The sequence below is a fragment of the Manis javanica genome, chromosome 8, assembly GCF_040802235.1.
Source record: "Manis javanica isolate MJ-LG chromosome 8, MJ_LKY, whole genome shotgun sequence".
Classification (NCBI taxonomy): domain Eukaryota; kingdom Metazoa; phylum Chordata; class Mammalia; order Pholidota; family Manidae; genus Manis; species Manis javanica.
In genome coordinates this window covers 38,846,542-38,872,768 of record NC_133163.1, presented here as the reverse complement: position 1 = coordinate 38,872,768, position 26,227 = coordinate 38,846,542, and the positions used below count along the sequence as shown (strand labels likewise).

Below are 26,227 nucleotides of genomic sequence, written 5' to 3'. Positions count from 1 at the left end.
TCCTTCTCTTGATCTGACTAGTGCTTTGATGCCCCTACCTGTCCAGATGAGACTGCACTGAGCTTTTTTTTTTAATATTGCAAACATTTATTCAAAAAATACTACAGAGGAGAGATGTGGATTCAAAAGACAGTCATATACAGAAACAAAATGTAATGGACCAAAAAAGACCCTGAAGAAACAAAAAAACCTGACACCATAGGCATTGGAGAAGGGAGAACAGTGGGACTATTTACATGTCATTTATAAAAGAGCAAGTCTATAAAAGAATGTAATACCAACGTATAAATGCAAAATATAGTGGCATATCATGTGAACAAAAATGAGACCAGTCCCTCATAGAAACAGGCAGCAAGGGGAACTGGGTGGGTCTGACCCTTTGTTTCCAAGGCCACGAGTGGTGTTCTAGCACCTCCCTCCTTCTGTGACACGGCAGTCCCAGGGGCAAAAAGGTGATGCGCTGTGAGAACAGCACACAAAAGAGCAAGTCTATAAAAGAATGTAATACCAACGTATAAATGCAAAATATAGTGGCATATCATGTGAACAAAAATGAGACCAGTCCCTCATAGAAACAGGCAGCAAGGGGAACTGGGTGGGTCTGACCCTTTGTTTCCAAGGCCACGAGTGGTGTTCTAGCACCTCCCTCCTTCTGTGACACGGCAGTCCCAGGGGCAAAAAGGTGATGAGCTGTGAGAACAGCACACAACGATCCAGAGGAAACCATCTCTGCTGGAGAAATAAAGTACAAGTTCATAAGATTAGTGTAAAAATCTTCGTAGTGTTCCTACTTCTCCATCTGAACTTCAAGAAGCTGTTAAGGGCAGCCCAGCAGATGCTCAGTCGAATGGGTAATGGTCACACATTGAATCCTTATCTTTCGTCCAGATCTGCTCTGCTCATCCCTCTGGATCATCCCTGGCCCCAGAGACTCTCTGTAACTGCCTGTCTTTCACCCTCTGCCATACCTCCGATTTCAAGGTCCAGCTGCTTCTCTCCCACCTCTGTCTTCCCCATCTGCTCCCTCCTCTTCATCCCCTCTGCTGCTGGCCTGTTCAGGTCTTCTCCATCCTTCACTAAGACCATTGAACAGTCTTTGAATGTGTATCCCCACCACCAGCTTCTCTCTCCTTATAAGCCCAATGCCCATTGGTAGGGGTTTGTTGGGATCTGATGTGTAGGTGTGATAATGTAACTCTGCTGACTGAACCCCTTCAGTGGCTCCTCATTGCCCTGGGATAGGGGCTAGCCTCCCAGCATGCCATGAGGCTATGCTTGATCTGACACCCTTTCTTCTCCAGCCTTGTTTCTGACCTGTCTCATTTATACAGCCTACATTCAATCACATATAACCCCTACTAATGGGTCCTCTGTGCATTTGCATGTACTTCCTCTCTGGATTCCTCCTCCTGTCTGTCCATCTGCAAAACTGCTACCCGAATTTCTAAGAAGAGCACAAATGTCCCTTCTGCTGCAGAGCTTTCATCTCCTTCCCTCCAGAAGACCACAAGGAGTAAATGTGTCCTAAGATAACATTTGGGAGAGGGCTTGATGTATTTTCTAATGACCCTTTAGATTCACAGAGTCTTCTAAAGTTGATCTGGAGCTTGACAATTAAGTAGACAAGTTTATAAAACATCTTGAATTATTAAGTTTGGTAAGTGTGTAGTTTTGATTTATTCCTTGCCTTGGTTTTGCTGTAGCTTTTGTTTTCTTCCTCCATTATGATGGATGATGAGTGTCAACAATGTAAAATAATTCTGGATTTATTTATATCCTTTTTTTTAATACCTGACATCTTCAGTTTAAAATGTTAGGATGGGGGTAGAGCAGGAGGCAATAATTATTTCATTGACAATATCAGAGAGACCTGTTTACTTTAGAAAGGTAACTTAGCATCTGTGACAAAACTAGACTCTCTACCTCCTAAAATTTCTGCTTTCTTGTGTGAGCTCCTTCTCAGAGGAGGTGGCTCCCTGCAGGGCTGAACGCTCTCCCCATGGGGCTGAACGCTCCCCCCAGGCAGCCCACAGAGGTGATAGAAAAGGAAAGGAGGCCATGGGGCTGCTGAGCAGGAGGTCAAGTATGGACAGCATTCCTCACTTCCAACTGTCAAACAGCCACCTGTTGCTTTCGTTTAATACCTCATCCTAGCAAGGACAGAGCATGTTCTCTTTCTGGAAGGATGTACAGAGTGGAAAAGAGAAGGATTGAGGTCATGTAGAAAGTACCCCTTTAAAGTGTCCTTTAAGGTGGAGGACCCACAGAGTGGGCCATTGAAATAGCCTTCCAGTGGTGGTTCCTCTGTCCTTTCAGTGTCTGCTCTGGCCTGAGGTCCTTGGGGACACCTGGCTGGAGAAGGAAAGAGCCTTCTCATTCTGAAGGGTGCTGTTCTGAGAGGCCTTTGCTGGTTTCCAGGGCAGCCGTTTGATGTCTCCAGAACTCAGCCCACCGTTTTTGGTTCATCAGGGTCACCTGCTGGACCCTCTGATGGGTGGGACAGGTCCTCAAAGCCTCTGTCCTCATTCACAGAGGAGGTGCCAAGTAGGCCTTGCAGCACAGAATTAAACTCCCTGGGGGGTGGGGGGCGGGAATCATAGCAGAATGTTTTAAAGATCTAAGACATCCTTCACTTAATTTACACTTTCAATCCCTCGTTATTGGAATCAAAGATTGAGAGAGACATACACAACACTTACAACATACAGTAGACCATTTCTATCCTTAGCCATCTCTTTGGCACAGGAAAAATATTTTTGTCATCAGAGATATCAAAACTTGACTATTCCTGATTTTTCATTATGGGCAGGGAATCTTTGGAAAAATTAGTTTTAATGCAAAAGAGTTTTACTTTTGACACAAGATACAATTTTTATGCTAGAACATAGCAATAATAGGCTCTGAGTTGAAATTATTCTAAATTTAAATTTACAGTCTTTTGTGGGGATCTTAGCTGGGGACGAGGGAAGTTATCATGAGCCTTAAGTGTGAATTTTAGAGGAAGATTCTTTAGTAGACCTCAAATGTCTTAACTTGCTCTGTGGAGTTGGAAACTGTTTCTGACTTGGAATTGTAAAATATTAGAGCTGAAAAGGACTTAAAAGCTAGTCTGCCCTCCTTTTCTGTGTGTGGAAAGCAGATGACCTGCTCCAGAGCTGGGGTTGTGTGGCCTGGCACTCTTACTGCCCTGCTTCTCTGACCACATGGAAGATGCCCATTTAGCAAGATGAGGATTTAATCACTAAAATAGGGTATTTTCCTTCACTTTCAACTTCAGTCAGATTTGATAAGACTCACTTTTCAGTTTTCCCATCTTCTTCTGAAAGTTTTAAATCTGTGGTACTTCATAATGGCTTTTAATACATAAACCTTGTCTGATTGTCAAAGAGATGAAAATAGAAAATCAGCCAGGATGTAGGATTTGCCTCATTCAGCCTCTATGCCTATAAACTTCCCACAGCAGGGGGATGTGCTGTGCGTCTGCAGCACCTGCTGCTAATTGACTGAGGAGACCTGAGCTGCCCTCTGTCTTTCCCCAGCCCCAGTGCAGATGTGCTGCACTGAGCAGCTCTGGCCTGATGCTCCCACTGAGAACCATCCAGTGACACCATCAGGCTGGTGCCATTCCCATTGGCCTTGGCACTGTGGAGGCAAGCCTGGAACTGGGGATGGCATTGGCAGGAACACCCTCAGGTGCTGATGGCATGAGTCTTCCTAGAGTTCCCCAGGGAGACAGGCGATGCAATGACCTAATGCACTGGAAGCACAGGCTGGCTTCTGGTGAAGCAGAAGGCCGCAGACAGACCTGCCAAAACCCCTGGGCAGCTGTGGGCACAGCAACCTGGGGGTGCGGGGTGGGAGGCTATGTGCAACCAGTGTGGGCTCTTCCCTGAATATGGATCTTGGCTTGGCCTTCACTGCTGGTGACTTTGGGCAATTTTATAACCCCACAGAGCCTCCATTTTCCCTGTCTGTCTAATGGTAGTGGAGATACTTTGCAGGTGGTGAAGGTGAAGAATAATGTAGTTCAGGCATCTAGCCAGGCTCCTGCATGTTGATGAGTGCAAGACATAGGAGCTGTAATTTCTGTTGTTAAAGAGCACAGCTACATGCTGCCTTCTTGGTTATTGGTACAATCCTGTAAGATTCTTTCTTCCTCTAGGAATTTGAGCTCTCATTTTTGAGCCTGATGGTTTCAGCTGTAAGAGGATTGTGAAATGCTTTACCGTGAGTTTAGGTTCTTTTGTTACTTATCCCTAGAGTCAGGCATAGAAATGAGCTATCTAGCCAAAATGGGAATCTCATAGATGTCTGGCTCAAGACCCATAGAGTCTAGGTGAACAAACCTTCTACTTTTGCCCAAATAAAGGATTGTTTTTCCTTTTAATATGCTAGGTCCCTCTGCTTATCTCAGGCTGACATGAGTATTAAGTAGCCAGAAGTTTCCTGTCTGTGATCAATTCTAATGCCTTTTGTGAAGGGAAATGGTTGTAAATTATTACCAGTTAATTCAATGAGTGTTTCCGTTGAGTCCAGTGTGCAGGCTTTTTATCCAAGCCTGTTTAGAATCATGTAACATCAGAGCTAGAGAGGTTTTTAGAAAACCTTCTCATTTCATGGACAAGAAGACTGAGTCAGTATAAGTGAGTTGCTCAACTTCTGCAAAGTGATGCCAAGGAATGCAAACATTGGCTAGTGGGTGTGAGCAGGCAGGGAAGGGTGCTGGGGATCTGAGGATGATTCCTAAGCAGTAGGCCTGTATATGCCATAAGCTACTGGTCTGCTTTGGAGCCATCTTGGTGTGCTTTTATAGTTTATGAAATGTTGTCATGTAGTATTTATTACAGGATAAAATACTATCATTCCTATTTTACAAGTGATGAAATTGAGGTGGTCAGATTCCAAGTCAGTGCATCAGGCCAAATCAACAGATATTTGTTGAGTGTTTACTTAGTTTGAGGAACTCCCTTTGGGGAATATAAAAGTGTCAGACCCTGCTGAAATGGAGCTTGCTGACTTACTGAGAGTGAGGAGATATAAGTATATGAAATTTTATCTAATTGTTCAAGGGTGTAGATAGATAAGTATTAAGATAATAATGGAGATATGCAAGTCAGATGGAGCAGAGTGAGTTTTATTTTGAAGGCACTGGGAAGTTGCCAAAGCTTTGATAGGGAAAGTCAATGAGAGAAGCCCTTTGGAAAAGGTATTTGGGCAGTGAGGTGTGCACATTTTTTTGTTTACCACACAACTTTTAAATGTGGTGTAGTCCAATTTATCAATTTCTTTTTTTTTTCTGCTGTACTTTTAATATAATATCTGTCTTGCCAATGGGTTTCAGCCCCAGGCAAGTTCACTATGGATTCAGAGAGACCAAAAAATGACAATGGAATGTTATGGGGTGAAAGGGTTTATACCCAACTTTATTCCCATGGTGGCAGGTCAATCACTAGAATCCCATCCACTCAGAGTCTGCATGCAGCAAACAGGTCTCTGCCTCTGGGCCTCTCTGCCCCTGCAGCTGTCTCTGTCCTTGGCGCTGCCCCCTCTCCAATCTCTGCTCTCCTACACCCGTGCAGCCGTACGGCCATGACACCATGTCGCCAACAGCACTGGGCCAAGCTCTTTATATAGAGTCAAAAGCAATGTATTGCCCACAAGTGTGTAGTGAGCTAACATACAAGGGCCAGGAGAGAATCCTGGCCATAGGAACCTTCACTTTATCCACAATATCTATGAAACCCAAGGTCAGAAAAATTTACCCCTATGTTTTCTTCTATGAGTTTTATAGTTTTAGCTTTTACATTGAGGTCTATGACTCATTTTGAGTTCATGCTTACGTGTGGTATAAGGTAGGGGCCCACCTTCATTCTTTTGCATGTGGATATCTGGTTGTCCTAGCACCATTAGTGAAAAAGATATTCTTCCATTTAATTGTTGTGGTACTCCCATGCCATTTTTATTCCCTCCCTACCACTTGTCCTATTTTCCTTACCCCTGTCCCCAGGCAACCACTGCTGTGTTTTCTGCCACTATAGTTTGCCTTTTCTAGACAGAATATACACTTTTTGTTTGGTTTCTGTCATTCAGTATTCTTCCATGTTACAGCATGCATCAACAGTTATTTCTTTGTTGTTGAATACTATTTAATTGTATGGCTCTACCACATTAAAAAAAAGTTGTAAGCATTTGTGTACATATCTTTGTATGGACATATGCTTTCTTTGTTCTTGGGTAAATACCTAGAAGGGGAATGGCTGGATCAAATGGGAGATATATGTGCAACTTCTTAAGAAAATGTCAAACCATTTCCAAATTGACTTTTTATCCCATCAACAATGATTGAGAATTCCATTTGCTCCATTCTTACAAACACTTGGTCAGACTTTTTAATGTCAGTCATTCTAATAGGTGTTATTCTAATATATTGTTATTGCATTGAAGTTTAATTTGCATTTCTCTAATGATTAATGATGATGAACTTTTCTTTGTTCTTATTTGCCATTGTATATCTTCTTTGGTAAAATGAAGTGAGAAAACACATTTTTTAAAAGTTGGATTGTTTGTTTTCTTATTATTGAGGTTTGTAAGTTCTTGTTTACAAATATTTTCTCCTGATCTGTGGCTTGACTTTCAAACTCTTGGCTGTGTCTTTCAAAGAGAAGATATTTTAATTTTGACCAATTCCAATTTATCATTTGCTTCTTTCATGGATTGTGTTTTTTTCTGGTTTTGCATCTACAAAAATTTGCTTAAGCCAAGACCCTAAGGATTTTCTCTTATATATTTTTCTTGAAATATTAAAGCTTTAGGCTTTACATTTAGGTTTATGATCCACTTTGAGTTAATTTTTGTATAATTTACATTGTCTTAGTTGAAGCTCACTATTTTGCATATGGATACGTAATGGTTACAGCAGCATTTGTTGACACTCAGTTTTTAGTCATTTATCTCTTTGTGCATAAGAATGTCATTTTTAAAAAGTGCACTGATTTCTGAGTATTGACCAGAGCCCAGGTATTGCCCTTCTGACCAACAGATATGGTCCATAGGAGACAGGAGTTGGTATATTCATTCCCCCTCGAATGACTGCTATAGAACGAATACAAAATGCATCGCCTTCTCTTCTACAATCCTGCCTAGCACTCTGGCCTTAGCCCTGTTCTGCCGGACACTCTGTCAGTGCTTTACATGATGACTTAGCTACTCTAGGCCCTGATGCAGGAGGCGTTAAAGCTGAGAAGTAAGGTGATTAAACTGACTGGACTTGGGATCTAGTGAGCCTTGGGGCCTCAAACAACAAGCTAAAGTTGTACAGGAAAAAAGAAGTCTTAGGATTTGGGGCCTAGTGACTGCACAGGACATGGAAAGCAGAGCCTTACAGCACACAGAGAAGATGCCAAGGTTTTAGCTGATGTAAACTCCACCTGGGTCCCTGGAGCTTCTCAAAGTGCCGAGTCTAGCTGCATCAGTAAAAGACACTGTCACTGTCAAGATCAAGAGTGGTGATAATCTTGCTCTCCCCTGTGTAAGTCAGGTTACACCCTCAGGCTGGTTCACTCTTTAATGGGGGTATGGAGAAATTGGGGCTTATCTAGATGAAACCGATGAGAGTGCCGAAAGAAGAGAAAACCGTGTCCTGTATGAAGCTGCTAAAGGAGCTTGGGGATTCCCATGTTTCTTAGTTTATTTCCTCATTTATTTCACAGCCATTTTGGTCCTCTATGTTCTCAGTAAGGTCCTAAGGGACAGTGCATAAGGACTACGACATGATGTGGGTTCCAGTGATAGTCTCTCTAACTGTAAATTGCCCAACTGTCTAAAAGAAGTCTGGAAAGATCTCCCTGGGAAGGTGATTTTTGACTTGAGTACTGATGGACAAATAGGAGTTTGAGAAAAAAGACACCAGAAAGATTGCATGCCCTGAATCACTAGGCAATAAGTTTCAGATACATAATGTGTACACTGCACAATTTTTACTACATTCCCCAGTACAGTGTCTGAACTATAACATGTTTTCTTGATCTCTCAAACGAAATTAATTTGGAGAGTCTATAGGCAATTAAAAGAGGCTGGGAAACACGTATGTATTTGGGATGGTGGGGAATGTAGGACTATGTGCCATACTAAGGAGTTTGGACCTTATTAATGGAAAGGAGAAGAAACACTGAAGGATATTAAGTTAGGAAGTCACATGGTCAGATTTTCATTTTTGTGATATGTCACGGCAGCAGCTCAGGGATGGTGAGTCTGGAGACAGATCAGCTGATAGGCCATTGCAAGAGGCCAGGTGGGGCATGGTGGTTAGGAGTGGGGAGGAGGGGCAGCTTTAGGAGAGGCTCAGAAAGTGGGCTTGATGGGACCTGGTGGAACCATGTGTACGTGCTGAGGAACCTGGGCTGTTGGGTAAATAGTGGAGTCAGGAATGCAGGGTGTCAGTCAGGATGAGAATTTGGATTCCAGACATGTTGGCATGTTGAATTAAAGGAATTTTTCTCAGTGGGACACAGATGGAGACTTTTAGAAAGGTGGATATATAGATTTGGGAATGAAGTCTTTGCTTGAGACACTTAAGAAATGAAATCTGACACTGACACTTACCCTCAGCCAGCACCCTCTAGGAAGTTCTGATATGTTCATTTCTTTTTTCTACCCCCACCCCAAAGAATCTCAGGTGGGTTTTGAAATCATGAGTCTGAATCTTTCAATGGAAGGAAAAGAGGACTTAGCAGAAGCAAGATTTAAAGGCAGGCAGAGACATAGAGGTGCTAGAAATGAGCCTGAGAGAGAAAGTTAAAAATGAGTAAGAGGAGGACCAAGAAAGGGGAGCTCTGGGAGCAAGGAGTGAGTGAAGGAGACTCATGGTGAAGTAGGCTGTCAAGAGGATCAGATGCTGCAGAGAGAATAACTGAGATGAAGACAGACATCTTTGGATTTGACAGTGGGACATTATGAAGGTTGCAGGACCTGTTTCAAATCCAAGGAAAGCAGAGAATCAGATCACAGGGGGTAGCATGGATGTTAAAGGGTAAATAAGGGAGGTGATAACTGTTTTCAAATATGGGATTTACTGTCTTTTGCTGCCAATTTGAGTAAGTTTTTGGGTGCAGGAGACAAAAAATGCTATTCAAATTAGCCAAAGCAAAAGGAATTTGCAGACTCAAGTTACAGAAGTCCAGAAGAATCAAGCAAGGCTTGATCTAAGTGTTTAAATGATATCCAACCATAGTCTCTTCATCCCCCACCTCTCCTTCTGTGCTGGCTTTTTTCTTCAGCCCAATGTAACAAGAAGGGTGCCAGCCAGTTCCAAGTTTGTGTTCTCCCAGACTGAAGTTCAGTAGAAGTGGGATCTCATCTCTTCCTTGTAGATTGGGATTTCTTATTGGACCTACTTGAATCTTGTGCCCAAACCTGAACCATTTAATGAGGGTAGGGAGTAGCAATTACTCAGATGGCCAGACAGGGCCAGGGTCAGCTTCAGGCCAGATGTCGTGGCTGGAGGAATTCAGTGCTCTGACTGATGAGTCCCAGACTGCGTGTCCACTCTGGAACTAGGGATAGAACCCTAGCTGAACCATTTGGACTACTGTAAGAAAGAGGTAGTTGTTGAATATAGCTGAAGTGCAGTTCCCAGAAACTGTTCAGCTAGAGTGAAAATCAGCTATAGGGGACAAAACTAGGGTCAATGAGTGGAAACTATTGGTTGCTGCATTTCAGCCCTTTCTGTGCATTACAGGAATGAAAAAGGTTAGCTGTGAAGGTAGCAAGTTGGCTGTCACTGGGATGATCAACAACCACTATGAATAGATGCCAACAGGCTGTCAGCACTATGTAAAATGAAGTATAACTTCTAAGGCCATCTTTTTCAAAATGTTTTTCTTGATACAGTAAGGAATACATTTTACACTAAAACCCAGTTAGCATACCCTATACATGCATATGAAACTGCCAACAGAAGCTTCATGGCTTAGTACTTTTCCATACTACTAGGCGTGTTCCTATTTACTGTTCCATTATATTCTACTTAAAAGTCCCTGTTGTGTGTAACCTACTCCATTGTTCTCATGTCCAACTAAACTGCTGAGCACTTGCTGTTTGCAAAACCCTGTTCAGAAGTCAGAGGTCCTAAATGGACTGGGCTTGAAGATGGCATTTGAGTCTGGCTTCTCCATGATGGTGGCATGGGCTAAAAATAGGGAAGTGAATCTGTTCTATTTGTGAGAACTCCTGATTCTAGGTGGTGGAATCTCCTGGTGTCTGTCAGAGCAGCTCCTTACCCGCTGGGGTGGAGTGGCCTTCTCTGTGGTCCCATGGGGCAGTGTTGGAGAGAGTTTACGGGCTGATCATGGGCTGGAGGACTGCGGAGGCGGTCCCAGCATTCTGTCTGTCTGGAGGCTGGGAGCAGCTCCTTCTGTGCCAGCAGCAGTTACGTTGTGAGGTCTCTCTGCCAGGTCTTTATATTGAAGATGAAGGTGTGGCTTTTAAAAATAACATTTTTTACTTGAAACAAGTCAAGGCAGAGAGTGAAGACAATTAGAGACTGACATCCTGTTTAGTCATATCTCCAGAGAGCTCTATTTTCAGAACTGTTCTATAAAGGTTCACAAGTGGTATTAAGATAGTTAAGGGGATATTGTTAACTTAGCAGTATTTGTGATACAAGTAGCTGACTTGAACACTGGGGTGGTTTACAGTGTGGTAATCACAGTGATAACAGAAATGATGCAGAGAAAGGGAGGTTTTAAGAAAATAGGCTATAATACAGATAAAGCTTTCTGAGTCAGTACAAATTCAAGCATCTTCTATTTTGAAAAAGTGTCTGATCAAGGTGTGGTTAAAAAATATATGGTGCTGAACAACAGTAAGATCAATTCATTTTTTTCAGTCTTTGTCCCCATAGGTGCAATATAAATAGTGAATACTTCTGATAAGGCTCTTGGATATCATCTGACAGAAGCCATGCCAGAAATGCTGAATAACGACATCGTAGACTTTCAAATAACAAAGTGAAGCTCGGGGTAGTTCAGGACCTTGCCCAGAGTCCGGAGCCAGCTGTGGCTGTCAGGCTGGAGGCCATGTACTGGTCTAGTTCTGACACTGAACCACATGATTTACAGCTTGTTTAAATTTAATATTCTACCAAAAATAACCATCCATAGCTATACTCAGCTTCTCTGGACTTCTCTCTCCTTGAAGAAAGGTCAAAGGCAGAAATGGAGCCATGAGCTGAATCTGACAAAATTTTATTTAAGGACAATGGTAAATTCATGTATTTGGGTTCAAAAGAACCTCACAATTCAAGGCTTAGAGGTGTTCATGGCTAGTTCAAGGTTAGCATGCTGCATAAGGAGGGCAGAGCCTGCTAGCTGGGCTAGTGTGATCAGAGCCGATGGAGAGGGCTCTGCCCTGTTCTGGAGCCATGCTGTGAGGGTCTTTGGGAAGCCAGAGTGTGTAGAGGACGGGACCTAGTGAGAGACGTGGGGGCTGCCTCGGCTGCAGAATGTATGTCTTGTTATTTCAGTGCACATGATAACTTTAAGGGACACTGAAACACGCATGAACAGCGTAGTGAATGCCAAGCTTCTGAACTACCTTCCTTAGCATTTCCTGCAGATTATCTACACTTAGGTGAAAATGGTATAAATGGAGACAGCCCTCCTCTCTCTGTACTTCTTATTTCCTAAAACTAAAGGTTTGCAGTTGTTCACTACCTTGTATGCTGACATTATTTATCTATTTCATACACTTGCCACATGGTTTAATAAAATGATGCTCTTACAAATGGTGTGCATAAGATAGGGATGTCTCAAAAACAGTGACCAAGTGCGTGGGTGCCTCTCAGAATCATGAAGAGTCTAAATGGGAGAGACTAAAAATTCAAAAGAGGGAAATTGTTGGAAGCACTGTTTCTTTTAGGTTTGCATCTCAGCCTTTGCAGTTTCTTGCACTTTCACTCGTTTCTTGCCCCTCCACTGTTTAATGAGACTTAGATCTGATGTATGGCTGTGATTTGTATAATTAAGACTCTGTAATTAATTATTTGAGGCTCACATGAAGTACTTTAAAATTAGAATGTAACAAACAATTTTTTTTTCTCTCTTTATAGGTGGATCTGGAGCCAGAAGGGAAAGTCTTTGTGGTGATAACCTTGACAGGCAGCTTCACTGAAGGTGAGAATGAGTTTTGGGTTATTTCTCATATATGTGTAATCTTAGTTCAAACTCCGTAGGAATTTTTATCATGGAAATTACAAAAAGAGCATTTTGTAAAAGAAGCTTTTAAAAAAAACTGTTTTAAGTTAAACTGGCTAGTATTTTGTTGCTTAATGGTCTATTGGCTGGATTATCCTGTAAATATATTTGCAAAACCTGAAAATCTCATGTTGTGTTTAACATACTCACTGATTTTTTTTTATTAATTCATCACCATCTTAGATGAGTTGGTTCTTGCCTCTTTTGGTTTTTGTCTCTTAAACTGTACTTTAGATTTTTGGTTTTTGGGCCAACCTTTTAGTTTTGCTCCTGAATGTGTTAAAAATTAAAGGATCTAAAGGATCACATTCTCTTCCTTTTAATCTCTATCTTATTCTGTCAGTTAAAGGATTGTGTTCTTTTCCCCCTGGCATCAACTGTACTTCCCACTCCTCAGTTCTTAAAATGTTGAGAAATTTATATACAGTGAAATGAACAGATCAGAAATGAAGAATCTGAGTTTTGACAAATGCATATATAATCCTGTAAGCAGCACCCCAATCAAAGATATGTAGGACATTGCCATCACTCTGAAAGTTCTCTTGTGTCCCTTCCCAGGCCACCACCTGCTGTCACAGGCAATAAATGTAATCTTTTGTTTTGTTTTTCACCATAGATTAGTATTGTCTGTTCTGGTAGTTCATATAAAAGGAACCACGTTGTGCATTTTGTGTCTGATTTCTGTCACTCAGCATAATTTCTGTGATATCCATTCACGTCATTGTGTATATAAGTATCCTATTCCTTTGGTGGTTGAGTTCTCCATTTTATAAGTGTACCACAATTAGTTTACCCATTCTCCTCTTGATGGACATTTGGAGGTTCCCCTGTTTGGTTATTATGAGTAATGCTTCTATAAACATTCTTGTACATAAGCTTTTGTGGACATATTCTTTCATTTCTCTTGGGTGAATACTTAGCTGGGGCCTTGCTGGGTAATTGAGTAGATATATATTTAACTTCATAAGAAACTCTCAATGGTTTTCCAAAGTGGTTGTATTGTTATACTCCCACCAGCAATGTATGAGAGATCCAATTATTCTATATCTTCATCAATGCTTGATATGGCCATTCTTTTTAATTTTAGACATTCTAGTGGGTATGAAATGATATCTTGTGGTTTTAATTTGCATTGCCTTGATTTGAACAATTTTTCCTGTGCTTATTGGTTCTTTTATATATTTTTGTGCCAAGTGCCAGTTCAAGTCTTTTTGCCTTATTTTCTAAAATCGGGTTTTTATCTTTTTATTATCGATACAGGACTTCTTTATGTTTTCTGAATATGCATCTTTTCTGAGGAGTATGTATTGTAAATACTTTCTCCCTTTTGTGGCTTGCCTTTTTATTTCTTTAATGGTGTATTTGAGCTGAAGTTTTAAATTTCTGTGAAAACCAGTTTATCAATTCTTACATAGTTTATACATTTTTTGTCCTAAGAAATCTATCATAGGGTCACAAGGTTAGTCTTCTGTTTTCTTTCAAAACCTCATAGGTTTAGCTTTAATGTTTAGGTCTATCTTGTGGTATGTTTAGGTATTTGCTCACTTGTACATCAGTATTTTTGTGTGAAGGAGTTGAGATTGCTTTTCTTTATATTGTAATCCACTTGTTTTAGCAACATTTGATGAAGAGACTGTTTTTCCCATTGGTTCACCTTGGAATCTTTGTCAAGAATTCAACTGACAGTGTAAGTGGATAAATTTATGGTTTGTCTGTTCTGTTGATCCCTTTGTGTCTCTTTATGTCAATACCATATTATCTTTATTACTGTTGCTTTATATTAAGTTTTAAGGTTAAAGCAGTGTGAGTCCTCTAACTTTATTCTTTTTGTTTGTTTTAAGGTTATTTTAGTTATTCTCAGTGTTTTGAAGTTTGATGTAAGTTGTAGAGTCAGCTTATCAATTTCCACACAAATGCCTGCTGCATATTGAATTAAAATTGCATTAAATTTATAGATCAATTTAAGGAAAACTGACATCCTATCAGTTATGAAGTCAAATTCAAATCCATGAACATGGTATTTCTCTCCATTTTCTGATGGTCTTTAATGTCCCTCATAAATATCATCAATATTAGCAATATTATGTAATTTTCAATGTAGAGCTCTTGTACATGTTTTAAAAAATGTATTCCTAAGTATTTTGAACTTTTTGATGCTGTTATAAATGGTATTTTTAAAATTTCATTATGAAATTGTTACCAGTATATACAAATGAATTTTTTTTGTATATTGATTTATATTCTATATGTCATGATCTTAATAAATTCATTTATTTGTTCTAGTAAGGATTTTTTGCTTTGTTTTGTTTTTTGTAGCTACCTCAGGAATTTTTCCTGTAAACAATCATATTGTCTATGATAAAGGTGGTTTTCTTTTTTTCTTGCTAATATTTATGGCTTTCCCTTTCATGCCTTACATTGCCTAGAGCCTTTAGGACCTCCTAACTTCATAACAAATCTTAGGAGGAAGGAATTTAGTCTTCCCTCATTAATTATGATATGCATTTTGAATTTGCCTTTTTTCACAGTTGAGGATATTCCTTTTTTAGTCCTAGGTTTCTAATGGTTTTTTTTTAAATCAAGAGTGACTTATATTTTAGCAAATGCTTCTTATTTGTCTATTGAAATGATCATATAGTTTTACTCCTTTATTCTTTTTTATTTTCTAGCACGAGGCAGGTAAATTACTGGTTATTACCTTAAATTTGTGATGGCTTTTTAGAAAGGAATTTAAAATTTTTTTGCCCTTAGTTCTTGGGCAAACACCATAGTTTTGGGACATAGCCTTTGCTCATAAGGCACAGTCCATCTGGGATTTCAATGAAAAGCCCAAGGTGTGTTAAATCCTTTTAACTTTGTGGAACTTGTGCTTCAACCTCTCTCCTGCAACTGAAATCTCAATTTATTTCTTTCAATGTTCTGGCTCTTGTTTTTTTCTAGACCTCTTGGACTGAGCCTCCTTTGCACATGCACACTTTAGGAGGATCATGGATTTGGGAGTTTATGAATTTGGACATTCGTCTTCCTGAAACCCCATCCTTTCCAGGATTTCTCTGTTCAATTTCCACTCATCTGGTAGACCTGAATCTTGTCTTTTTACTCTTGGAGCTAATGCAAATGTGCTTTCTCTTTGAGTTCTATTCACCCAACCTATGCAGCTCAAGGAATAATCTTGGGAAATAGCCTGCAAATGTGGATCTTGCCCAAGGCCATTGCCTACTTTCAAGGGTGAAATTTCCTCTAATTTCTGCCTTTTTTCCTTTTTTTGGATTGCTGTACAGTGTTTTCAACTAACTGTTTAGAAATAGATTTTCTAGAGCTTTTGTTTTTGGTGCAAGGGTTAGTCCATTACAAGGTGCTTCACCATTACTAAAGTTTTTGTAAAGATTTTTAAACATGTGGCTTAATAGTTTGTCTGTTTGGTATTGGCATTTTACAAATTGTGAACCCTTCTTTAAGAAATGGTTTTCTCTCCTTTCAGCCAACCGTTCTTATTTATGTGGGTGAAATGTTTTAAAGTTAACATTTTTCAAACTGTTGTCTCAATTGCTGCATCTTATTATTATTATTATTTTTTGCTCTGATATTGAAATTAGCAGATACCTAAGCATGAAAAGACTGGATTACAGTGTGGGGGTCTTCTGCCTGCTAAAGGTCTTTTTGTTTTGCTTGGTATCTTGTACATATAGGATTTGTAAGAAAAATGAATCTGCTCATAACTCAGTCAAATAAAATGTAATGTAGTATTACAGAATACTGTTGGTAAGCACATTCTCATAGCACATGGAACATGGGTACAACCATGGTACAGACAAACCCAGACCTGAGAAAAGAGGCAAGAGTGAGGGGGGTGAGGGTGAGATTCTGAATGTGCTGCCCCAGCTTTCGGCGTTAAGTTACAAGGGACCAGCAGTAGAAGGCCATGCACCTTAGACCAGGTCTGATTGTGTTTAGTCATTGCATGGTTTCCTTTTTCAGAGTTACACCAGCTCTCTAGGACTAAATCTTATGGTTCTATGTTCCTTAATTGTACACTAGAAACATCAGAATTCTGGCACTGTCATATTTCTGGATATCCTCATTATATTAATTTATTAGTTTTAGTGATAAGAAAGGAATCTCAGATACTACTACAAATGAGTTCTTACCAGGGCATTGCAATTGTGTTCCTTTCAGAGGTGTCCCTGGGTAAAACTGTAAGGAAGGCCGAGTTCATGTTTGGTCATTCCACCTCCCCTTATAGTTAGGCCTTCTTGCTCTCTGCCTTCAGCTGTCTCTTCTTCCAGTAAGATGCTCAGTAATCTCTCTCCAGGAACAGTTGCTAAGAAGAAAGATAGTGAATTCATAGATTAATTCATACTAAAGTGATGGTGGTCAACATCTTAGTCCTCTATCCCTCTTAGGTATGTCTGTATATGTTAAAAGATGTCAAAAGAGTTTTACCCACGAAAAATAGATTTTTGATGTTGAAGTTTCAGGAGCTATGTCATCTACGTGTGGGATGTATTTAAGAACCTCACATCTGTTCTCTCTCTCTCTTTGTGGGAGCCTTGTTTTGTCAGTGTGGCTCCTAGACTGGTTCTCAGCTTGAGCTTGCACGTTGCTGCTGCCTTAGAGCACAGCTCCCTGTCAAATATAGAGGAAGTGATGGCTGCCTCTCTGTGTGTTACAGGAGGAGAGCATGGAGCCCCTCCCTGCCAGGTGCCTGCCACAGCTGTGGCAGCGGCCTGTGGGAATGTCCCTGGCTCTGCTTCATTTCTGTTGGCCACCCTAGATTAGCCTGGGCTGTAACACGGCAGGTGGGCTGAGAGGACATGTGGAACTCAGCTTTACAGTGTGCAGAGAAGCAGTATGAGGCCAGGTCTGCCCAGTGCACCATGGGCTGTGAGAAGGAGCATTGGCCTGGGATCCTGGAGGGATGGTCAAAGCTTGAGAAACGTGGGTTGTGCCTCAGGGTGCATCTAAACTGTCTCACAGGCTTGTTTTGATACAATGTGTAGGGATCTGCTTTGCAAACTGTAGAGTGCTGTATGGAGGTAGCCAGTGGGATCTCATCTCCATGTTCCTATTGTCACAGCAGCAAGATCCTCCCTCTCATTCTCTCCATCCATGCCTGGGACCCCATGGATACTCAGGTTTTTTTCATTTTGACACTGGCTTTATTTTATATTGGAAGCCTCAAGAATTTAATTGATGGTTACTAATATAATGTTGGCTTATCTCTATGTCTGTGTTCCTTTCAGGGCTCCTATGGGGAGTTCTGCCAGCAGTTCAGATTCTAAAATCCCAAAGCTCTCCTTTAAAAAGAAATCGCTGAAATAGGGCTGTGGTTTGTGATATAAAACTGGGATCAGGAGCTACTGACTACTCCTTATTTCATCCTCTCTTATTTTCTTATCTTTCATTAATTATGCTGAATGAACAGCTAAGCAAACCATTGTTTTATCAAATGTAAAACATGATAGAGAAATGACCTGAGAGGTACCTTCTGGGTGCAGAGCTGTGATCATCATAGATGCTGGAAAAATAAAGACAAGCAAGACACACACACTTCCCTGAAGAAGCTCACAGGAGGGAGGGCAGATATATTCTGTGTGTGCTGTGTAGGGCCTGGGTCCCACTGCAGGAATTAGTCCAAGGTGTGGTGGTGGCACATGGAAATCAGGTCAGCCAGAAGCTTTTAGAGATAGCTTCACAGGGGAGATGATGATGTCTAAAGCCTCTTTGAATGATAAACAGAAATGTGCCAGGAGGGGAAGATAGTTAAAGAGGGAAAAATAGTTTGTACAAAGACACAGAGGTGAGACAGTAATGACAGATTCTAGAAACTGAAAGTAGTGGGGAGGTACTGGGGTTAGGGAGGGTGGTGGGAGATGTGGTCAGAGACCTGGGAGGGCCTTCTGTGAAGGTTTGCCTGGGACAGGCGACCTTGTTTGTCTGCTGTACCAATGTAATTATTAACAGTGCCACCTTTCACTCTCAGCAGGGTTCTGGGTTAGATGATGAATTGTGTGGTCACACTACCTCTAGGCTAATAGAAGTAATGGGTGTCAGTGAAGGGTTTTAAGTAGAAGCAAGATCTAATTTGGTAGCAGTAGGTTCAAGGGGTTGGGCTGAGGAGCAGTTATTAGAGCATACGAGGAGACAGGATGTAGAGAACCATTAGGAGACTATTAAAGTTGTTAAGAAATTACCAGAGCCTGACTTAGGTTGGAATATGGATGGATGGAGAGGAGGAGACAGCTATGAGAGATATGGAGGTAGGGAGATAAATAGGAATTAACCATTCATTGGATGTACGTTGAAGGAAGATGAATCTCAGGTGCTGCTGTGGAGTCAAGTATCAAGAGTAGAAACATAGGAAATGATGAATTTGAACAAGTGGAGCCTGAGGTACTTGTGGGGAAACCTAAGCAAAGATGCCTGGGAGGAACTGTAAGAGCCTGGAGTTTGGCAAGCAATGTAGGCCTCATACAGCTCCAGGTGTCAGTGGGAGACAAACACATGGATGGAGAGGCCCAGTAAGAAGATCTAGAGAGAAAACCAGGCTGACCAACAGCAGAACTCTTTAGCACAGGTATTTGAGGACTCTGGCTTATTGATTATGACTTGTCAAACTCATTCAAGGTATGCTGAAATTTCATTTAATGAATTCCCATTTTGTTAACATATTCATTATTATATAATATTTGAGTGTTTACTGTATGCCAGGGGCTTAGCCAGGTAGTATAACATCTTCCAAATTGGCATCAAAATGTTTGACAGTGAAGTTTGAAGAAAGAACAAAAGTTTTTGATAAATAGTGTTTGATTTGGTGTCAACCTGGAGCAGCTTCAAAGTTTGGCGATAGAGTGCTGTGTGCAGGCTTATGCTTAATGCTAGGGGAAGAGGAACGGACGGACCTGCTTGAAACCCACAGTGAAGGCTCTTCATTGAACTAAGAGGAAATAAGAAAAACACTTTGTGGAAGCCTCTCATAGAGCCAAAGGCACATTATTAACCAGATCAGAGACCCATACCATGGTTCATCTTAAGAAAGGTGGTGTCACTCTATCGGATGCAGAATTCCCCTAAACTCTGCTGCTGAGTAGACACAGTTGAAGTGATTTATTATTTGAAAAAGCCGTCTCATGTCACTACTTAATTCTGGCTAAGCCTTTCTGGAGCTACCAACTGTATCTGCAGCCTAATCAAGCTGAAATTTATTTCGGCAATGAGACAGACCTGGAGTTAATGCAAGCTCTAGATGCTGGCAAAACGTTAGAATCTGGCCGTGTTTCGATTGTCACTGTGTTGGACTAGTTCATACCTGGAATAGCAGTGGCAAAAAAAAGGGGTTAAGTAAAAGAAACTGATGAAAATCCATCAAACCAAATTTACAGATGCTATAATTGGAATAGAAACAATAGAAAGAAATTAAGTTATGATACCCCCTCATGTGAAAACAAATAAAAATAAATGCTGCTGCATTGATATGCTAACAAGAAATATGATGTAAGATGTTAAGATTTGAAGAGAATGTAGGGTTGCATAAGGGAAGTTTGCATGCACTCAGGGTACCTCAAATTCAGATGGTTGGCCCACAGAGAGAAAAGCAGACATTATGTGCCTCCTATAGTAGAAACATACCACACCACAGTGAGGCAGACAGGCCAGGAAGTCGAGCCTGAGTCTGCTCAGATTCCAGATCTAAAAACCAGCTTAGAAGAGATACAGGGGACATGGGAACATTTTAAATGATACCATGGGATGTAATCTGCAAAATCCAGATTTACCATGGGAAAAATTTAAAGGACAAGAGACGTGGTTTCTTTCACCAAAAGCTAAAAGACAAAAAGAAGTGGGAAACCAAAATAACAGGAGAGAGACATGTTAACTAGTTTTGATCAATAGACCATATTTTACCCCAATTCAAACACAGATTGTAAAACAGTAGCTCCCAGGAGACAAGTGAGGAAATGGGAAGTGACCGTGACACATGATGATATTAGTAATTATTAATGTATTTAGGTGTGATTGTGGTGGTGTTGTGGATGATTAAAATAAAAAGAGCATCTAGGTAGAGATACATTTAAAAATATTTACTGATGAAATGTGATGCTATTTGAGATTTAAGAGTAATCCCGGGCAAGGAGGAGGGGTGGGAGTACAGGTAACACCAGATGAGCTATGAGCTGACTGCTCAGTCTGGGTGATGGGCATATGTGGGTTTATTATACTGTTCTGCCTACTTCTGCATGTGTTTGAAATTGTCTTTAATAAGTTAAAATTAAAATGACACATTTAAAAGATATGTTTTCTAGACAAGAACAAGAATCTGGGTTGCCTCTATGACATCAAGCTGATGATTTAACTTTGAATGTGTGTTACCTATTCTGTTTTATAAATTAAAGTTGGTGTGTTTGGTCTGTAATATATTTTATCCTTAATTCCCAATTTTTATGTATTATGAAGAGGCCAGTTAAAAATTTTAAATGGCTAAAGTACTTAAGAAAGATTTTTTAAAGTTTTAAATAAATACTAAGCTGTGAGTCAAACACGGCAGGTAGGATGAGATGAGTAAGATAAATTCCCTTCATTCCTTTGTCAAGTTCTCATTTAAAATGAATGACAAGTAAGTCATCTCCTACTAACAATTACGTAACATTTTGTACTTGCAAAGTCTAAGTTTAAGATAGTTTTCAAAAAGAATAAAGTAAATCAAAAGAATTAATGGTAGAAGTGTCTTTACGGAGACAGACAGAAGTTCTGCATGCACATGTTCTTCCCCAAGTTCTCAAAGCACCCTTGAAAGTGTTCTTGCTACTTTTGGGGGGAAAATTACTTCTTAAAGAACAAACATGCAACCTGACAAAGTGCCTGCCATTTATGGGTTGGAAGCTTGTCTAGAAAACTGCTGAAACTTTGAATTGCCTCCTTCTTTCAGGCTTTTACTACCTTCCTTGAAACCAAAACACTTTTCTCCCAGGGAGAATATGGAAAGTACACTTGAATTTTGGTGGCTGCTTAATCTTTCTACCAACGTAGTGCATCCCAGGGCAAAGTAAGATTCTGATCTTTTCTTTGGTATGATTGCCTCAGTTTTTAGTTCAAATTTCCTGTGTCAAACCCTTGGTTACAAATAATTATATTCTCTGCTACATCATTGTAGCCACATGCAGCAAGGCCGATGAAACCTCCGTGACTGTTTGAAGGCGGCAGCCCACAGGTTCTCGCTGTTTCCAGCACTCACAATGCATGCCATTGTTAAAGGGAAGTACTTGTCCTGATGGCAGCTGACGTTCAGTGTTCCTTTCTCATGTTTCAAGCCCAGTGATAGCTTGCTGATGTAATTTTTTTAAAGTAGCATTAAAATTTTTTTTATTCCTTCAGTATATTTGGCCTGAAGAATGAGTTACCCCTTCAGTTTCCCTGCTGGTTCAAGCAGTAATGTAGCTACCAGAAGGAACGGTTGCCAGGCTGAAGACAGGGCGGGAAAGAAAGAAAGAGTTGTTGAGGGAATGGAAAGACAAGAAATGACATTTTTAAAGGATCGAGACTTTTGTCCCATGTCATAGTTGTTTGCTTCTCTTCTCCTTAATAGCCAGCTCATTTATGGATGCCTTCTGAGGCACAGATACTGCTTGAGGCCGTACTTGGGCAAATAGCAACAGCAGCCCTCATTATATTTACTTTGTGGCCTCTTACTCTAGTTAATTGATTATATGTTTATGTCGTCCCCTGTATTATTTCATCTGCTTCACACAGCAAACTCCTGAGGTTAATGTGATGCTCATATGTAAATGGGAATCCAGCACAGAGACAATTTGGTTTGGTCTCCTGGATACTAAGTGCCAGAGCACAGACACAAGCTCTGACTGGGATGCTGAGGTCCAAAATCTTTCTAGGCCATCAGCTATCTGGGAGGTATTTTCATGTTTTCTCTTTATTCTACCTTGGAAGAAAACTGCCTTCTGGGTGGTATGATCTCACTCTCCTCAGTTTTGTCATCTTTTGGGATGATGTCTTTTTGCAAGTCTTTCCATGAGTTCCTCCCTCTTAAACCTGGTGATTGATATTCACCTGGGAAAGGTGCCACCTTCTCAATGGCAGGCATGGATCAGAGAGCTCTGGGAAGACTGAGCTTGAGATCTGCTCTGGTTTTACTGTGACCATCAGTAGATTCTCTTGATACAGACCTTAAACTAGAACTTATAAGAAATTAAAAATTAAATGAGTTCAGCTTAGGGTATGATACCTATATTTACCTAGTTTTACCCCAGGCATCATTGGCTTCATCCTGACTACTACTTCTCTTACTTTCACTCACTATTGATGAAAAACTCTTTTAAGTAGTGGTTTTGAGTGAATTTTTCAATTGGTTCCCAAAGTGTGGTCCTGCAGACTTGTGAGGGTTCCAGAGACATTTTTAGGAAGTCTGTAGTTCAAAACTATTTTCCTTTTAATGATAAGATGTTATTTACCTTTTTAAATATGTTGACATTTAATGTGTTAAGCGGAAAAGAAATGGTGGGTTAAACTACCGTCACCTTACAGAAAACAGATCAAGGCAGCAAACAGCACAGCTGTCACTGTGGTCAATGTAGTCTTCACTGCCTCATGATTGCAGGGGGAAAAATTAGTTTCACTTAAGAATATCTTGGATGAAGTAGTAAACATCATTAATGTTACTAAACTCAACCCATGACAATATATCTTTATAATGTTCTGCATGACAAGTTGGGAAGTCTTGATAAACCACCTCTGCCACATTCTGAAATACTATGGTGTCTCAAGGAAGAACATTGTAGGATTGAGTTGTTAACTGAGCTAGCCACTTTTTTTCATGGAATACCACTTTTCCTTGAAAGAATGACAGACAAACTATTGTTATGGAGCCTTGGGAATATGTCAACTATTTTCTTAAAAATGAATGGGTGAGCCTGTTACTTCAAGGAAAACAACTGTGAACATTTGATGCCAATGATAAAATTGGATCCTCTGAGCTTGAATTAGAATTTTAGAAAATTTATATTTACATTATGACCATGTCAGCCTGTAATACTTAAAAGAGACTTTTCTTATGAGTTTGTTGGTATCTGTTAACAATTGCAATTTTTAAAATACTGTATAGTAAAACATTTGGAAGAAGATCTGTGTAACCCAGTGAACTCATATATTCAGCATGATCAATACAAGATGTTACAAAACTATGCATGGGTCAAGGATTCATAGAAAACATAAGATAGACTAATGGATTTACTGTAACAGCATATGAAAAGGTCATCAATTATGGTTTTAGATTCCACATGGCAACTAACTTTTAAGAAACTACCACTTGTAGAATTTTGATGCATCAAAGAATATTCACAATTATCTGAAGAAGCTATAAAACATTCTTTTCAACTTCTCTCTGAGGTTGGATTTTATTCATACACTTCAGTTAAAACAGTGTTGCAACAGACTGAATACCGAAGCAGATATAAGAATCCAGCTGGCCTCTAAATCAGACATTAAAGAGATTTGCAAAGCAAATTGTAAAACACTGCTACTCTTCTATTAATTTATTTTTTGTTTTGGAAAATATAATTACCTTTCTACAATGTTATTTATGCTAACATGCAATGGATTTGTTATTTTTAATGAATTAATATTTTTTAATGTTTAGTTTTAATAGAATCCACATAAACCAAAACTCTGAGGCCTTAATTTTTAAGATTATAAAATGGCCTTGAGACCAAATAATTATTTTTAGAATATCCAGGTTAATTTTTCCCTTTATCTATCTTTCAGAAGTCCAGCACTTTTAATTTGACTCACCACAGAAAAGGAACTGACAAATATTTGTGTATGTTATGTTAGGGCCTGATGTTAGGTGTCAATTAGGTGATACAGGCAACAGAATAATTCACTCATTTTTTGAAGCTGTGATCCTATTTTTCTGATTATTTTCATTGTGCAATGTACTTTTTTCAGCAGTATTTTATTATAAGCTGCTTCTCATAAAAATAGGGAGGTCAGGAAGTGACACTTGAACAACCCAGAAGCCTATGGTGGTTTCTAACTTTAGAGATACCTGTTACGGGTAGCTTTATGCTAACTCTTTGCTTGATTTGAGCAGAGCCAGGCACTTACAATACTTCTGAGCAAGTGGTCAGAGCTGTAAGCACTAAGGGCTGAACCTCAAAAAAGTTCAAAGACCTATGGATGGAAAAGCCCCTGCAGATACACTGCAGTGGCGCCCGCTGATAAGCCAGCGTGCACCTTTGAAATCAAGGTTCTTGCAAAACAGGGTCTGACTAGCTTCTTAATTTTCTCAAACTTCGTACATTTTTTTGCTGAAATTACACTAATGTGGTATTCTCTTAGTGGAACTGAGGTTTGGGTAAAACAGAAATGATACAATGTTCTGACAGAAAAATTAATTTTTCCAAGTTTTCATCGTGCTTCAGTCTCATTTCCAGCAGCCCCTGATCTCTCTGTGCTTTTTGTTTCAAATGAATGAGGCAGCAGAGGTTCTGTTGTTCAGGCTACCAGGCCAGTCATCCTGACATTCTGTTCTTAGATTTTGCCCAATAACGCCCTGTGTCAGTGGTCAGGTGGAGAGGTGGGGAGACCTGCTGCTTCTCTTCTCCCTTTTGAAACTTGTTTCCAGCATCTGATTTCATCCTGGTGTCTGAGATATCTGTTCTGGGTCAAGTCCGTGTTGATTACTTTCTGCAGGCAGTTGAGAACCTGTGGGGGGCACAGTGGTGTTGGGTTGCAGGCACATTCTTCGTGTTTGTCAGGGATGACCTTAGATTTTGTAAGTGACAGCTTAGTTTTCACATTATTTTGGAGAAAACCAGTTACTACTTCTAGGAATTTACATTTGGTTGCAAAATGTCCTTGGTTTGGCAATACTGCTAAATTATTACCTTGTAGGTCCAGTGGATCAAGAGAACTATCTATATATATACATACAGTATTTATGTAAAACATTATGTGATATATGTAGGCACATGTGAATATGCATGTACATGCCAACACTGGTTTATTTTCACAGAACTTAAAATTTGGTGTGTGGGTGGAGGCACAGACAATTAGACAATTAATATAACTTGTCAAGAGAAAATGCTCTGGAAAAATTAAGGCAGAGTAAGGGGACAGTGATGAGGGCTGTGTGTGCTGTCCTGTTCAAATAAGGTGGCATTTGAGCCAGAAATCTGGAGGGAGGTGGGAGTGGGCTATGGGGCTGTTTCTGGGGGAGGAGTACAGGCAGTACAGAGACCCTAAGGGGGTGGGTATGGTCAGTGAGGGTGGGTTGCAGCTGGGAGAGGAACATGGCTGAGCCCTGAGGTCCAGGGAAAGTGCCCAGTATTGTTGGCAGAAGATCAGCACCCTATTCGTGGCACCTCCCTTCTCAGGAGCATACTGTGTTACATAAGTGAAGTTCACCATATTTGATCTGGCGTACCATTTAGCTGGTTGAACATAATCTTTTCCCCTTTGATGAGAGGCCTGAAGAGCACCATATTACATCCATTTACATTGATTTAATGTTAGTTGCTAAAGCTTTAAGTTCATTTTATGAAGACTTTCCCAAGTTTTGTGAATTCCATTACGGTTTCTTATTGTTGTAAGCTAAATTAGGATCCATTACACAGCTTAATAAGCATTAGAAGTTCAAATCGTCTGAGATACATAACAAGTCCATGCACTGCTAAATCTAATTAACTATAATTCAATTCTATTATGAGTTATTAAGAAATTACTCTTATTTGTGCACCTCATCCAGCTAAAACACAGACAGGGTTCTTCTGTTCTTGAACTTGGTGAGAACTTCGTTTGTTGTGAAGTTTTAATAAATGTTAGCAACACATCCACTAAACATCTGGAGAGGTAAACAGATTGGTGCTCAGTCTGGACACATTGTAGGGACTTAGTATATACCTTCTGGAAGGCTATTGTTATTGAATTTGATGATACCTCCTGTTCTGTGTAAATGAGGATACTTC

General features: G+C 40.1%; 1 protein-coding gene across 3 annotated transcripts in view; it reads left to right on the top strand.

Moving 5' to 3' along the window:
- The window catches only part of PRKCH (protein kinase C eta), a 204,874-nt gene that overhangs the window by 48,786 nt on the left and 129,861 nt on the right, over positions 1-26,227 (top strand). For all 3 annotated transcript variants that reach the window (XM_037006698.2, XM_037006687.2, XM_073242289.1), the window contains exon 2: positions 12,107-12,170. In XM_037006698.2, coding sequence (XP_036862593.1) covers positions 12,107-12,170 — 64 coding nt within the window. The remainder of the gene's footprint in view (positions 1-12,106; positions 12,171-26,227) is intronic.